Here is a 12847-nt window from a genome sequence, read left to right as displayed (position 1 = left end):
GGACAAGTAAATAGGGACGGAGGGAGTATTGTTTTATAATGTTCATATTGTATCATTATATAATGTCGTACATTAATAATTTGAATGATAAGTTTATAAAAATGTAAATTATATGGTAGAGTTATGGTAAAAAGGTAGGATAACGAATAAAATAAAATTATTATGTAAATGATGAAAAAATATTAAGATAATGACGATATCACACCATATCGATCATTATACAAAATGAAACTTTTTATCGTTACCAAATAATGAATTTAAACGATAGATACAATAAAATTTAAGTAACAATCAAAACAAATATGATATTTAAACTAACAATATAATAATATAGGTAACAACCATCCAAACAATGTGTTAGGAAAGGCAAAGGGTTAAAATAGTATTTTGTGTCGCATATGCAAGTTGTTTGACATGTTCCTTTTCAATAGTGATGAGGTACGGTGGGGGTGGGGGGCAACAGAGAAAAACAAAATGGTGGTGGAGGGGACGGATGCAGAGTCAAAATTAGGAGTTTAGAGATTCTAAATTTTAGGATATTTTTTTAGGATGTGGTTCAAACACACAACTCTGGTGGAGATAATATTTTCACAGCCCCTTCCTTATATATATATATATATATATATATATATATATAACTTGCTAATACAAATACAGGATTCACGAAAAAATTATTGAGTTCATCAGAACCCCACTTAGCTCGGCTCTTGATGATGGTGACAACTCACAATGGGTTACGGAGAGCGAAAATGAAAAAGGGTGATTAGTGATAGAGATAGTGAAGAGACGAATTTAGTGTTTTTAATTATTTGCCATTTAAATATAAGAAAAAAGCTTAATCTATTTTAATAACGATGATAACAAATTATGGCATATTTAGATCCATTATAACACATGAACATATGACATTTTTAATTCAAATTTGAAAAAACTTTCTCTATGTTTTTATAAGCAAGTTATTTAGTACTTGGATTAGAAAGTGATAGGACCAGATTTTATTAAAATTTACCCTTTCTAAAAGGACCAAAACAGAATCCGAGTTTGGTCCAAAAGTGACCCGGCCCATATAAATAACAAAACAAAGTTACAGCCTACGTAGATAAACAGAAAACATAAAAAAAAATTGCTTTTATTCAATATTGTTTTAAAATCTTCTTTAAATATCACCACGCACCAATGATTATATATTGATAGCATAAAAATATTTATAGTATTGTTAGCATATATGAATTATAAACTCATTAAATTTTCATTGTTTACTTAAAATAAAGTTAAATTTGTTACCTCTTATAGTTGAAGACGAATTCTCACCCTCTTTTTTTAATGGTACCAAACTCAGTGACTCAGCCACCGCATCACAAGTGATCATATCCCAATCATTTCTCGGTATTAAATACGTCATCTTTTCCTCCTCCAAGAACCTAACATTTATCCCTTGATCAGTGAAAAATGTTAACACAACTAATGATTTCTTTAATTGGATTGCGTCAACCACTGAACCCCGTTCCAAATGAGTAAAACATGCACCCACTGAGTCATGACTCAATATCTTAAGTTGTGGTGCCCAACTCGTGCATACAATTCCTCTTCCTTTTGTTCGTTCTTTGAAACCTTCTGATAAGTGAATCAATTCATCATCAGATTCTCCTCTTTTAGTTCTTAAAACTCAGAAAAACGGGAACCCTGAAAACTCTAACCCGAATGGTAACCCAGTGAGTTCATTTTAGACTTGGTTTTGCCTTGCTCCCAAATGCCACATAAATCACTGTTCTTTTTCTTGTTCATCAAGCCATAGTTTTATCTCTCTCCACACTTCCATTTTTGTGTTGTCATCTTCATATGATGTCATCGGAAGTTCGCCCAGCGGGATCACCCATTTTTGGTGAATATCCACTATACTTTTAGCCATTCTAGTTCAAATTTTGAACAACTCGATCCTCACAAGTAAATATCATAGTTTTCAAAAGTCTTATACATACGAGAAATATAAAATATGTTCTCTGCCTCACCGTCCTTGCAATCTTTGTAGATTCTCAAAACTTCAAACACCTTGAAAACAACCCCGGTTTCAAACGGAACCCATTTTGGGGAAACAATGAATTCCTCTAGCATCTTCCGAATTTCATAGTCGTTGTTCAATCACGACACAAGTCCGGTGAAACCCTAATACGCAGCACTAGCGATGAATATGCTAAAAAACTCATTGAAATGTTGAATTTTGATGCAATTGAAGTAAAATTGAAGAGTACAATATCAGGAGTTGAATCTTCAAGAAACTTAGCCATAGGTGTTTTGAGTCTATCTTGAGCAAGTTTGAGGTTTATGACTTGCTCGTAAGGCATATCATTGGTGGCCTCTGCATTTTCTGGTAATTTTTTGACTTGGGGCAGAGTAATTTTAACGAAACTTAAGAAGCGGGCGAGATTTGGGGTAGTTTGGGGAGATGATCGATGTTTCTAGGAACATAAATGAAAGAAATTGTGTGACCCTTTTGAGCTATGAGCTTTAAAAGCTCCGAATACGGAATCATATAGCCAAAAAGCTAGCCATGGAAATACTGCAATATTCATAATGGCCCATGCAAGTGGATTCATAGCATTTTAAAATCATTTTTTAGGTGGGAAGATACTAGCCACCCACGAGTGTGACAGTATATCTAGCATGGTACTCCGTAATTCTAACACAATCACATTAATCGACTTATACTTGACTCAGGGTTATATTTTGGATAAATTATGTTTGCCTTATTGATTTTTTTAGAAATACGAAATATATTTTTAGCCAAAAAGTGTAATCACATACAAAGTCAATTATTGATAAGAGATGACCCAGAGCGTACCACACACATGGTCAAACTTGATTTATTTAATACTCCATAAAATAATCGAGGTGTACATGAATTGGTATGAAATCACAATTATTGAAAGGCGTATGAAAACCAAGTGTTTCTTCCCATTTCATGCTTTAATCTTTTCATAATTTTGAAGAAAACTTAACAAATTCTCCACATAATTATTTTGCCTTTCCTTGTCACAGAAAATATCTTTCATCTCTTTAATCTTTTCTCGATAAATAAAACCCTCTTTTTTAACAAGTACCAAATTCAGTGACTCAGCCACTGAGTCACGAGTGAACGATCCGTCTTGATCATTTCTTGGTATCGAATACGCCATCTTTTTCTCCTCCAAAAGCCTAGCATTTATCCCTTGATCAGCCAAAAATGTTAAGAGAACCAATGACTTCTCAAATTGTATTGCCTCGACTACTGAACTCCATCCTGAATGAGTCAAAAATCCACCTACTGAGTCATGACTCAGTATCTTGAGTTGTGGCGCCCAACTCGTGCACACTATTCCTCTTCCCTTCGTTCGTTCTTCAAAACCTTCTGGTAATTGAATAAATTCATCATCGGATTCCCCTCTTTTAATTCTTAAAACCCAAAAAAATGGTAACCCAGAAAGCTCTAACCCGAGTGATAACTCAGTGAGTTCATTTTGACTTGGTTTCGCCTCGCTACCAAATGCCACGTAAATCACTTTCCCCTTTTCTTGCTCATCAAGCCACAATTTTATCTCTCTCCATGCATGGATCTTCGTGTTGTCATCTTCATACGTTGTCGTCGGAAGTTGACCCACCGGAAAAACCGGCTTCCCGTGGATATCTCCGACAACTTTCAACCATTCCGGTTCAAATTCCGAACAGCCCCTCACAAGCAAAAAATCAGAGAGTTCAGCAGCTTTATAGATACGAAAAATATCAGAAACGTTCTCTTCCTCTCCCTTCATGGAAGCTTCGAAGATTCTCAAAACTTCGAAAAGCTTGAAAGCAACGGTGGTTTCAAACGACACCCATTTTGGGGGAACGGTGTATTCCTCTGGCGTCTTCCGAATTTCATAATCATTGTTCAATCCTGGCTCAGGTCCGACGAAACCTAGAACCGCAGCGATGAATATGCTGAAATAACCTGTCGGAATGTTGAATTTTGAAGCAATTGAAGGAATCCAATAAGAAGCAAAATCAAATAGTATAAAATCAATATCTGAATCTTCGAGAAACTTGGCCATTGATTCTTCGAGTGCATCATGAGCAAGTTTGAGATACTTCACTTGTTCATAAGGTAAATCAATGGTGGCTTCTACATTTTCCGGTAACTTTTCCACGTGGGGCATCGGAAGTTTGACGAAATTTAAAAAGGGAGTAAGATTTGGTGGAAGTTTTGGGAGACGATCAATGTTTCTAGGAGTCGAAATGAATGAAATTTTATGACCCTTTTGAGCTATGAGCTTTGATAGCTCTAAATACGGAATCATATGACCAAAAGCTAACCATGGAAATACTGCAATATGCAATTTTTTGCCATTTTCCGCCATTTTTGTATGCTATGTAGAGCTCTGTTTCATGGACGTTATTTATTCATGAATCTCAAGATTAGTCCCGTTATTAAGATTAGAAAGAATTATTTTTCAATTCCCAATTGTATTTTTTTATTCTTATATTGTCTTATCGAATCGAATCGTATCAAATTTTTTAATATATAGTTGGTTGATTTTTCCAAGAAAAAGATTTTAAAATGTTATTAATCTACTTGCATTTTGAACGTCTTTTTAGTAAAGGCAAAAGGGTCAAAGTTGTCCGATGTGAAATAGATCATTTATATCCTTCGTTATATTTTGGGATAAAAATATCTTGCTATTATTCCAAGATACTACAAATACTCTCAAGAGTTAATAGACTAATTTTTTGTGATGTGCTGTCATATAGGACTAATCCTTTCACCTATTCGTCCCCAACTCTTGAAGATATTTGTGGTTTCTTGAAATAACGCCGAGGCATCTTTGATCCCAAAATATAATCGAGGATATGAATGATCTATTTCGTATAGTTCAAAGGAAATTTTAACCTTTTTCCGACATATTTATAACAAAACAGAAAATTTCATTTTTGGTGTGTTGTAACTTGTAAATTGGTCATGAAAGCACTAAATTGGACTACCCCATATGGAACCCCCGTGAAAATGGTATTTTTACTAATGAATCTGCTTGGCAAATTGTTAAGAGACCATGTACCAAAAAAAAAAAAAATTCTTAGCAATCTTTGGCACCACAGTGTACCTTTTAAAATATCTTTTTTAACATGGAGAATATTTAAAAGGCAGGAATGCACAGAACGACACTTTGTTCCATGTTTTTGGAGAAGAGGAAGCAGCAATGCGTATTCAAATCACAAATTAGACTCTAGCCAACATTTTTCATACCTGGTGGAGCATAAAACCAAAGAATGTTATCCATAAAACTTTGTTGAAGATCACCCTTACTATTATATGTTGAGAATTATGGAAACAATGGTGTGCATGTAAATATGGGGGTCAAAGATATTTTCTGCACAATAAGATGAGTTATCAAGCTTTTTGGAATATCAAATTTGTTTTGGCAAAAACAACTGGAAATTTGCAAGACATCAATCACTGGCCAACTTTTTGTTACAAAGTGGAGAAACTCAGACCATATCAGAGATGGAAGCAAGTCATATGGAGTTTTCCACCAGTTGGCTATTTGCATGAAAGTGGAACGGATGGCATTGGTGGAATTGTAAGAGATAGTCTGGGAAACTTGATCATGACTTTTTCCATTTCTGTCAACTGTTATAATAGTAACATGGCTGAGTCTTTGGCAGCTGAGTTTGGTGTAAAATGGTGCTATCCAGTGGCGGAGTCAGAGTTTTAAATAAAGGGGTTCAAAATCTGAAGAAATAGACACATCTACTATATCTACCTAAAAAAATTATTTTAATCATGTACAAATAATATAATTTTCCGCCGAGGGGGTTCGAATGAACCCCTTATTATAAGGTGTGCTCCGCCACTGGTGCTATCATCATGGGTACACTGATTTTATTCTTGAAATTGATTCAATGATCATAGCCAAGATGCTAAACAACAACTCGAGCACAAATTTGAAGCTGAAACAAGTTATTGATATTATTAACATCATCAAGAACAGAGTTGGAATTCAAGTGAGTCATTGTTTTAGACAAGGGAATCAACTTGCAGACTATCTTGCCAGGATGGCTTCTTTCTCTGCCCCCAAAGTCTACTCACGTAGGCGTTCGCTCAACTTCCTAGATAGGCTAAAGGCTTTTTTCTTTTGGATAACGGTTCACTAGTTGCTAATTAAAATACCTCCAATAGCATCACACACACAAAAAAAAAGATATGCCGGAAAATAGCAAGAAGTTGCATATTGCAGTATTTCCATGGCAAGCTTTTGGTCATATGATTCCGGTTTTAGAGTTATCAAAGCTCATAGCTCGTAAGGGTCACAAAATTTCATTCATTTCAACTCCGAAAGCAACGCCGCTTTCAAACGGAACCCATTTTGGAGAAACGATGAATTCCTCTAGCATCTTCCGAATTTCATAGTCGTTGTTCAATCACGACACACATCCGGTGAAACCCAGAGACACAACGGTGAATATGCTAAAATAACTCATTGGAATGTTAAATTTTGATGCAATTGAAAGAACTCAGAAGTATAATTGAAAAGTACAAAATCAGGAGTATAATCTTCGAGAAACTTAGCCTTAGGTTTTTTGAGTCCATCTTGAGCAAGTTTGAGGTACTTGACTTGCTCGTAAGGCAAATCTTTGGTGGTTTATACATTTTCTGATAACTTTTCGATGAAGGGGCAGAGGAATTTTAACAAAACTTAAGTAGGAGGCGAGATTTGGAGGAAGTTTTGGGAGACGGTCATGTTTCTAGAAATAGAAATGAAGGAAATTGTGTGACCCTTTTGAGCTATGAGCTTTAAAAGCTCCAAATATGGAATCATATGGCCCAAAAGCTAGCCATGGAAATACTACAATATCCACAATGACTGATGGAGGTGGATTCATAGCATTTTAAAATCATTTTCTTGGTGGGAAGATATTACGCACCCACGAGTGTGGCACGTAAATCTAGCATGAGTATCATAATTTTAACACAATTACATTTATCAACTTATACTTGACTCTAGCACGTAAATCTAGCATGAGTATGTTTTTACAGAAATGCGACAAATATTTTTAGCCAAAAAGTGTAACCCACACAAAATCATTTATTTATAAGAGAGGGCCAAAGAGCGCACCACACACGTGTCAAATTAATTGATTTATTTAATACTTCATAAAATAATTGAAGTGTACATAAATTGATCTGAAATCACAATTAACGTGTTTGAAAACCCAAGCGTTTCTTCCCATTTCATGCTTTAATCTTTTCATAATTTTGAAGAAAACTTAACAAATTCTCCACATAATTATTTTGCCTTTCCTTGTCACAGAAAAGATCTTTCATCTCTTTAATCTTTTCTCGATAAATAAAACCCTCTTCTTTAACGAGTATCAAATTCAGTGATTCAGCCACTGAGTCACGAGTGAACGACCCGTCTTGATCATTTCTCGGTATCGAATACGCCATCTCCTTCTCCTCCAAAAGCCTAGCATTTATCCCTTGATCAGCCAAAAATGTTAAGAGAACCAATGATTTCTCAAATTGTATTGCCTCGACTACTGAACTCCATCCTGAATGAGTCAAAAATCCACCCACTGAGTCATGACTCAGTATCTTGAGTTGTGGTGCCCAACTCGTGCACACTATTCCTCTTCCCTTTGTTCGTTCTTCAAAACCTTCTGGTAATTGAATAAATTCATCATCGGATTCCCCTCTTTTAGTTCTTAAAACCCAAAAGAATGGAAACCCAGAAAGCTCTAACCCAAGTGATAACTCAGTAAGTTCATTTTGACTCGGTTTTGCCTCGCTACCAAATGCAACGTAAATAACTTTCCCCTTTTCTTGCTTATCAAGCCATAGTTTTATCTCTCTCCATGCATCGCTCTTCGTGCTGTCTTCTTCATATGGAGTTGTCGGAAGTTGACCCACCGGAAAAACTGATTTCCGGTGAATATCTCCGACAACTTTCAACCATTCTGGTTCAAATTCTGAACAGCTCCTCACAAGCAAAAAATCACAGTTTTCAACAGATTTATAGTAACGAACAATATCAGCAATGTTCTCTTCCTCTCCTTTCATGGAAGCTTCAAAGATTCTCGAAACTTCGAAAAACTTGAAAGCAACTGTGGTTTCAAACGGAACCCATTTTGGGGTAACAGTGTATTCCTCCGGCGTCATTCGAATTTCATAATCATTCTTCAATCCCGGCACAGGTCCGATGAAACCCAGAAACGCAGCGATGAATATGCTGAAATATCCGGACGGAATGTTGAATTTTGAAGCAATTGAAGGAACCCAATATGAAATAAAATCAAATAGTATAAAATCAATATCTGAATCTTCGAGAAACTTAGCCATGGATTCTTCGAGTGCATCTTGAGCAAGTTTGAGGTACTTGACTTGCTCATAAGGTAAATCAATGGTGGCTTCTGCATTTTCCGGTAACTTTTCCACGTGGGGCATCGGAAGTTTGACGAAATTGAAAAAGGGAGTAATATTTGGTGGAAGATTTGGGAGACGATCAATGTTTCTAGGAGTCGAAATGAATGAAATTTTATGACCCTTTTGAGCTATAAGCTTTGATAGCTCTAAATACGGAATCATATGACCAAAAGCTAGCCATGGAAATACTGCAATATGCAATTTTTTGCCATTTTCCGCCATTTTTGTATGCTATGTAGAGCTCTGATTCATGGACTTTATAAATTCATGAATCTCAAGATTAGTCCAATTATTAAGATTAAAAAGAATTATTTTTCAACTGCCAATTGTATTTTTTTATTCTTATATTGTCTGGCCGAATCGAATAGTATCAAATTATTTTAATATAGTTGGTTGATTTTTCCAAGAAAAAGATTTAAAAATGTTATCAATCAACCTGCTTTTTGAGTGTCTTTTTAGTAAGGCAAAAGGGTCAAAGTTCAAAGCTCCCACGGTGTGAAATATTTTTCCTTATATTTTGAGATAAAAATGTTTGTTGTTATTCCAAGTTACTATAAATACTCTCAAGAGTTAATAGATTATTTCTCTATCTCAATTTATGTGAAATATTTTACTTTTTGAAAGTCAAACAATTTAAGTTTGACCGAGAATTTGTTCATAAAATATTTAAATTTTTTAAAATAAAATTTATATATTTGTAAACTACATAAAAAGTATTATAAGTCTCAATTATTGATAATTCAAAATATTTAAAAGATATATAAAAAAATTACGGTAAAAAATAGACTTGTTTGAATCTCAAAATTCGAAATGTGTCACATAAAGAGGGAGTAATTTTTTTGTGATGTGCTGTCATATAGGACTAATCCTTTCACCTAAGCGTCCCCAACTCTCGAAGATATTTGTGGTCTCTTGAAATAACGACAAGGCATCTTTGATCCCAAAATATAATCAAGGATATAAATGATCTATTTCGTATATTTCTCAGGTAATTTTGACCTTTTTCCGACATATTTATAACAAAACAGAAAAATTCTTTTTTGGTGTGTTGTAACTTGTAAATTGGTCACGAAAGCTTCTAGTTTGCTTTATTTGGAAAAAAATAATGCATATGGTCAATAATGCACGCAAGATTTTAAAATCATTTAGTGGGTGGAAAATCCAATAAACGATCAATATAAAATTATATCCACTTCAATTATTCTATAAGGACAAATATTTAAATATAGATATTCCAATAGGCTAATTAATTGGACTTTTCTTGAAATTGATAAATTATAATGTTTCGCTAGTTGCAAATTAAAATACCTACCTATAATAGCATCACACAAAAAAAATGACGGAAAATAGCAAAAAGTTGCATATTGCAGTATTTCCATGGCTAGCTTTTGGTCATACGATTCCGTTTTTAGAGCTATCAAAGCTGATAGCTCGTAAGGGTCACAAAATTTCATTTATTTCTACTCCAAAAAACCATTGATCGTCTTCCAAAACTTCCACCAACTCTAGCTCCGTTTTTAAATTTTGTCAAAATTCCTTTGCCCTACGTAGAAAAGTTACCGAAAAATGCAGAAGCCACTATTGATTTACCTTATGAACAAGTAAAGTACCTCAAAATTGCTCAAGATGGACTCAAAGAACCCATTGCTAAGTTTCTCGAAGATTCAGCGCCTGATTTTATAATCTTTGATTTTGCTTCTTATTGGATTCCTTCCATTGCTTCAAAATTCAACATTCCGACAGGTTATTTTAGCATATTCATCGCTGCGGTTCTAGGTTTCACCGGACCTGAGCCAGGATTGAACAATGATTATGAAATTCGGAAGACGCCGGAGGAATACACCGTTCCCCCAAAATGGGTGCCGTTTGAAACCACCGTTGCTTTCAAGCTTTTCGAAGTTTTGAGAATCTTCGAAGCTTCAATGAAAGGAGAGGAAGAGAACGTTTCTGATATTTTTCGTATGTATAAAGGTCTTGGATACTCTGATATTTTGCTTGTGAGGAGTTGTTCGGAATTCGAACCGGAATGGTTGAAAGTTGTCGGAGATATCCACCGGAAACCAGTTTTTCCGGTGGGTCAACTTCCGACAACGCCATATGAAGATGACAGCACAAAAATTGATGCATGGAGAGAGATAAAACTATGGCTTGATGAGCAAGGAAAGGGGAAAGTGATTTACGTGGCATTTGGTAGTGAGGCGAAACCGAGTCAAAACGAACTCACTGAGTTATCACTCGGGCTAGAGCTTTCCGGGTTACCATTTTTTTGGGTATTAAGAACTAAAAGAGGGGAATCCGATGATGAATTAATTCAATTGCCAGAAGGGTTCGAAGATCGAACAAAGGGAAGGGGAATTGTGTGCACGAGTTGGGTCCCACAACTTAAGATATTGAGTCATGACTCAGTGGGTGGATTTTTGACTCATTCGGGATGGAGTTCAGTAGTCGAGGCAATACAATTTGAGAAGCCATTGGTTCTTTTAACATTTTTGGCTGATCAAGGGATAAATGCTAGGTTATTAGAGGAGAAGAAGATGGCATACTTGATACCGAGAGATGATCGTGATGGGTCGTTCACTCGTGACTCAGTGGCTGAGTCACTGAGTTTGGTACTCACTGAAAAAGAGGGTGAGATTTATCGAGAAAAGATTAAAGAGGCGAAAAATCTTTTTTGTGATGACAGAAGACAAAATGATTATGTGGAGAGTTTATTAAGTTATCTTCAAAATTATAAAAAGGACTAAAATATGAAATAGGAAGAAAAACTTGAGTTTAAATGAACCTTTAATTGGTTGTAATTTCTGGTTCATTTATGTACACTTATTTTATATATGGTATTAATTGTCTGCACCAATAAGGACTTTTAATTTTTATTAATTCATGTACCAGCTATGCAATACTTGTAATGCAAGAATTGCTTATCGTATCTTTTGTTTATACATATTAAATTCAATAAGCCGCAAAATCTCAAACCTTATGAAAAGATATTACTTGTGTTTCATGTTATTGTGTGTCATCATCGATCAATATCTACGGAGATTGAAAGTTAGAAACTAGTTCAAAATCTCAAAATAAACATACAAACATTAGTCATTTCGTTATAAAATACTCGATCCTTAGCTTAAATAGAGAAAATGTAACTATATAACGAAGTCACAACCTCACATAGATAAACAAGAAGAGACAACAGAATTTTTTTCAATATTATTTTCTAATCTTCTTGAATAAAATAAGGTAGACATGATGGTGCTCATATGTCTTATAATGAACAATTGTCAAACATCTAGTGAGAAATGAAAAATGAAAAAAAAATAGGCCTTGAAATGTTTAGGCATATCAAAAGTCCAAGTAAATAGTGTGTGCTATTACATATTAAAATATATATAGTGTTAAAATACTTAGGGGTCGTTTGGTTGGAAATAAGTTATCCCAGGATAAGTTATCCTGAGGTTAGCTATCCTGGAATAACTTATCCCACCATGTATAAGGGATAACTTATCTCATCACTATGATATACATGATGGGATAAGTTATCCCAAACATGACAACCAAACAACACAAATTTTTTTTATCCATCACTATTATTTTTAATCCCTTATACCAAACGAGCCCTTATAGTCTTGTTAGCATATATAAGTTAAACTCATTAAATTTCCATTGTTTACCTGAAATGAAGTTTAATTTGTTGCTTCTTTAAAGTCGAAGTTGGATTCGAAATTTGAATTTGATAACCAAACGAATTATACTTTTAAAGTTATGGATTCATATATTTTCATGACCTAACTCCATGCATTATCCACTTTTGGCTTAGTTCTACACCAAGTTTTTCATGATTCTCAAATTACTTAACTAATCACTAGGTCAAGATTTTTCCATTTAGGCTTTGATAAGCGGATATATTCAATAATATATTGATGAGAAATAGTAATACATGTACTCAATGGAATAGTCAAGTAATGTGAAAGTTGACTCGAATAGTAGTGCTAAAAAATTACTCGTAATATTAAGCTTAAGAAAGATACACCCACATGACATAGCAAGTAGTCTCAAACTATTATATGTAGGAGCGTGGAACTCTTTAACAAAAAGTCGAGAGAAGTGTTGAAAATATTCATAAACTTGGTGAGAATTTAGGAGTGTATTTCACTCTTGTTACAAAATCGGGGGTGTATTTATGTTCAATTAGTCAAGTTTATCAGTGTTTTAAGATTGTCAATAATTTAGAGATAAAATTAATAATTCACATCGCTAATTTAGAAATGTTTTCAATACTTCATATATTATAAAATTAATAATTCATACCGATTTAGGAGTGTTTTTTATATTTAGTCTAGGCCTAACCCATTGGTGATCCCCTAAAGTTGACACCATATTTCACTTAGACACCTTAATAGGGCGATGTTCATTTTAGACACT

The 12847-nt window shown here is 34.5% G+C and overlaps 3 protein-coding genes and 1 pseudogene across 3 annotated transcripts; 1 reads left to right on the top strand and 3 right to left on the bottom strand.

The window, feature by feature from the left end:
* Positions 1-1249: 1249 nt before the first annotated feature.
* On the bottom strand, positions 1250-2594 carry LOC125836996 (UDP-glycosyltransferase 91A1-like; annotated as a pseudogene).
* A 357-nt stretch (positions 2595-2951) lies between these two features.
* Positions 2952-4371, bottom strand: LOC125837122 (UDP-glycosyltransferase 91A1-like). The gene has a single exon (XM_049516264.1). The coding sequence runs from the start codon at positions 4368-4370 to the stop codon at positions 2958-2960; it is 1413 nt and encodes a 470-aa protein (XP_049372221.1). The 5' UTR covers position 4371; the 3' UTR covers positions 2952-2957.
* A 2722-nt stretch (positions 4372-7093) lies between these two features.
* Positions 7094-8677, bottom strand: LOC125837123 (UDP-glycosyltransferase 91A1-like). The gene has a single exon (XM_049516265.1). The coding sequence runs from the start codon at positions 8651-8653 to the stop codon at positions 7241-7243; it is 1413 nt and encodes a 470-aa protein (XP_049372222.1). The 5' UTR covers positions 8654-8677; the 3' UTR covers positions 7094-7240.
* A 1084-nt stretch (positions 8678-9761) lies between these two features.
* LOC125837125 (UDP-glycosyltransferase 91A1-like) lies at positions 9762-11262 on the top strand. The gene is given in 2 exon segments (XM_049516268.1): positions 9762-9905; positions 9907-11262. Coding segments are annotated over 2 exon segments (1407 nt in total). The 5' UTR covers positions 9762-9767; the 3' UTR covers positions 11176-11262.
* Positions 11263-12847: the final 1585 nt, after the last annotated feature.

The sequence above is a fragment of the Solanum verrucosum genome, unplaced genomic scaffold (assembly GCF_900185275.1).
Source record: "Solanum verrucosum unplaced genomic scaffold, falcon-dt-bn FXZP01000165.1, whole genome shotgun sequence".
Classification (NCBI taxonomy): Eukaryota; Viridiplantae; Streptophyta; class Magnoliopsida; order Solanales; family Solanaceae; genus Solanum; species Solanum verrucosum.
The sequence above is the reverse complement of the archived record's forward strand: the minus strand, read 5'-3'. Positions and strand labels throughout refer to the sequence as shown.

What these genes read in the sequence shown, in the direction of transcription:
- LOC125837123 (XM_049516265.1), bottom strand. Translation starts at nt 8,653, where the DNA reads ATGGCGGAAAATGGCAAAAAATTGCATATTGCAGTATTTCCATGGCTA.
- LOC125837122 (XM_049516264.1), bottom strand. Translation starts at nt 4,370, where the DNA reads ATGGCGGAAAATGGCAAAAAATTGCATATTGCAGTATTTCCATGGTTA.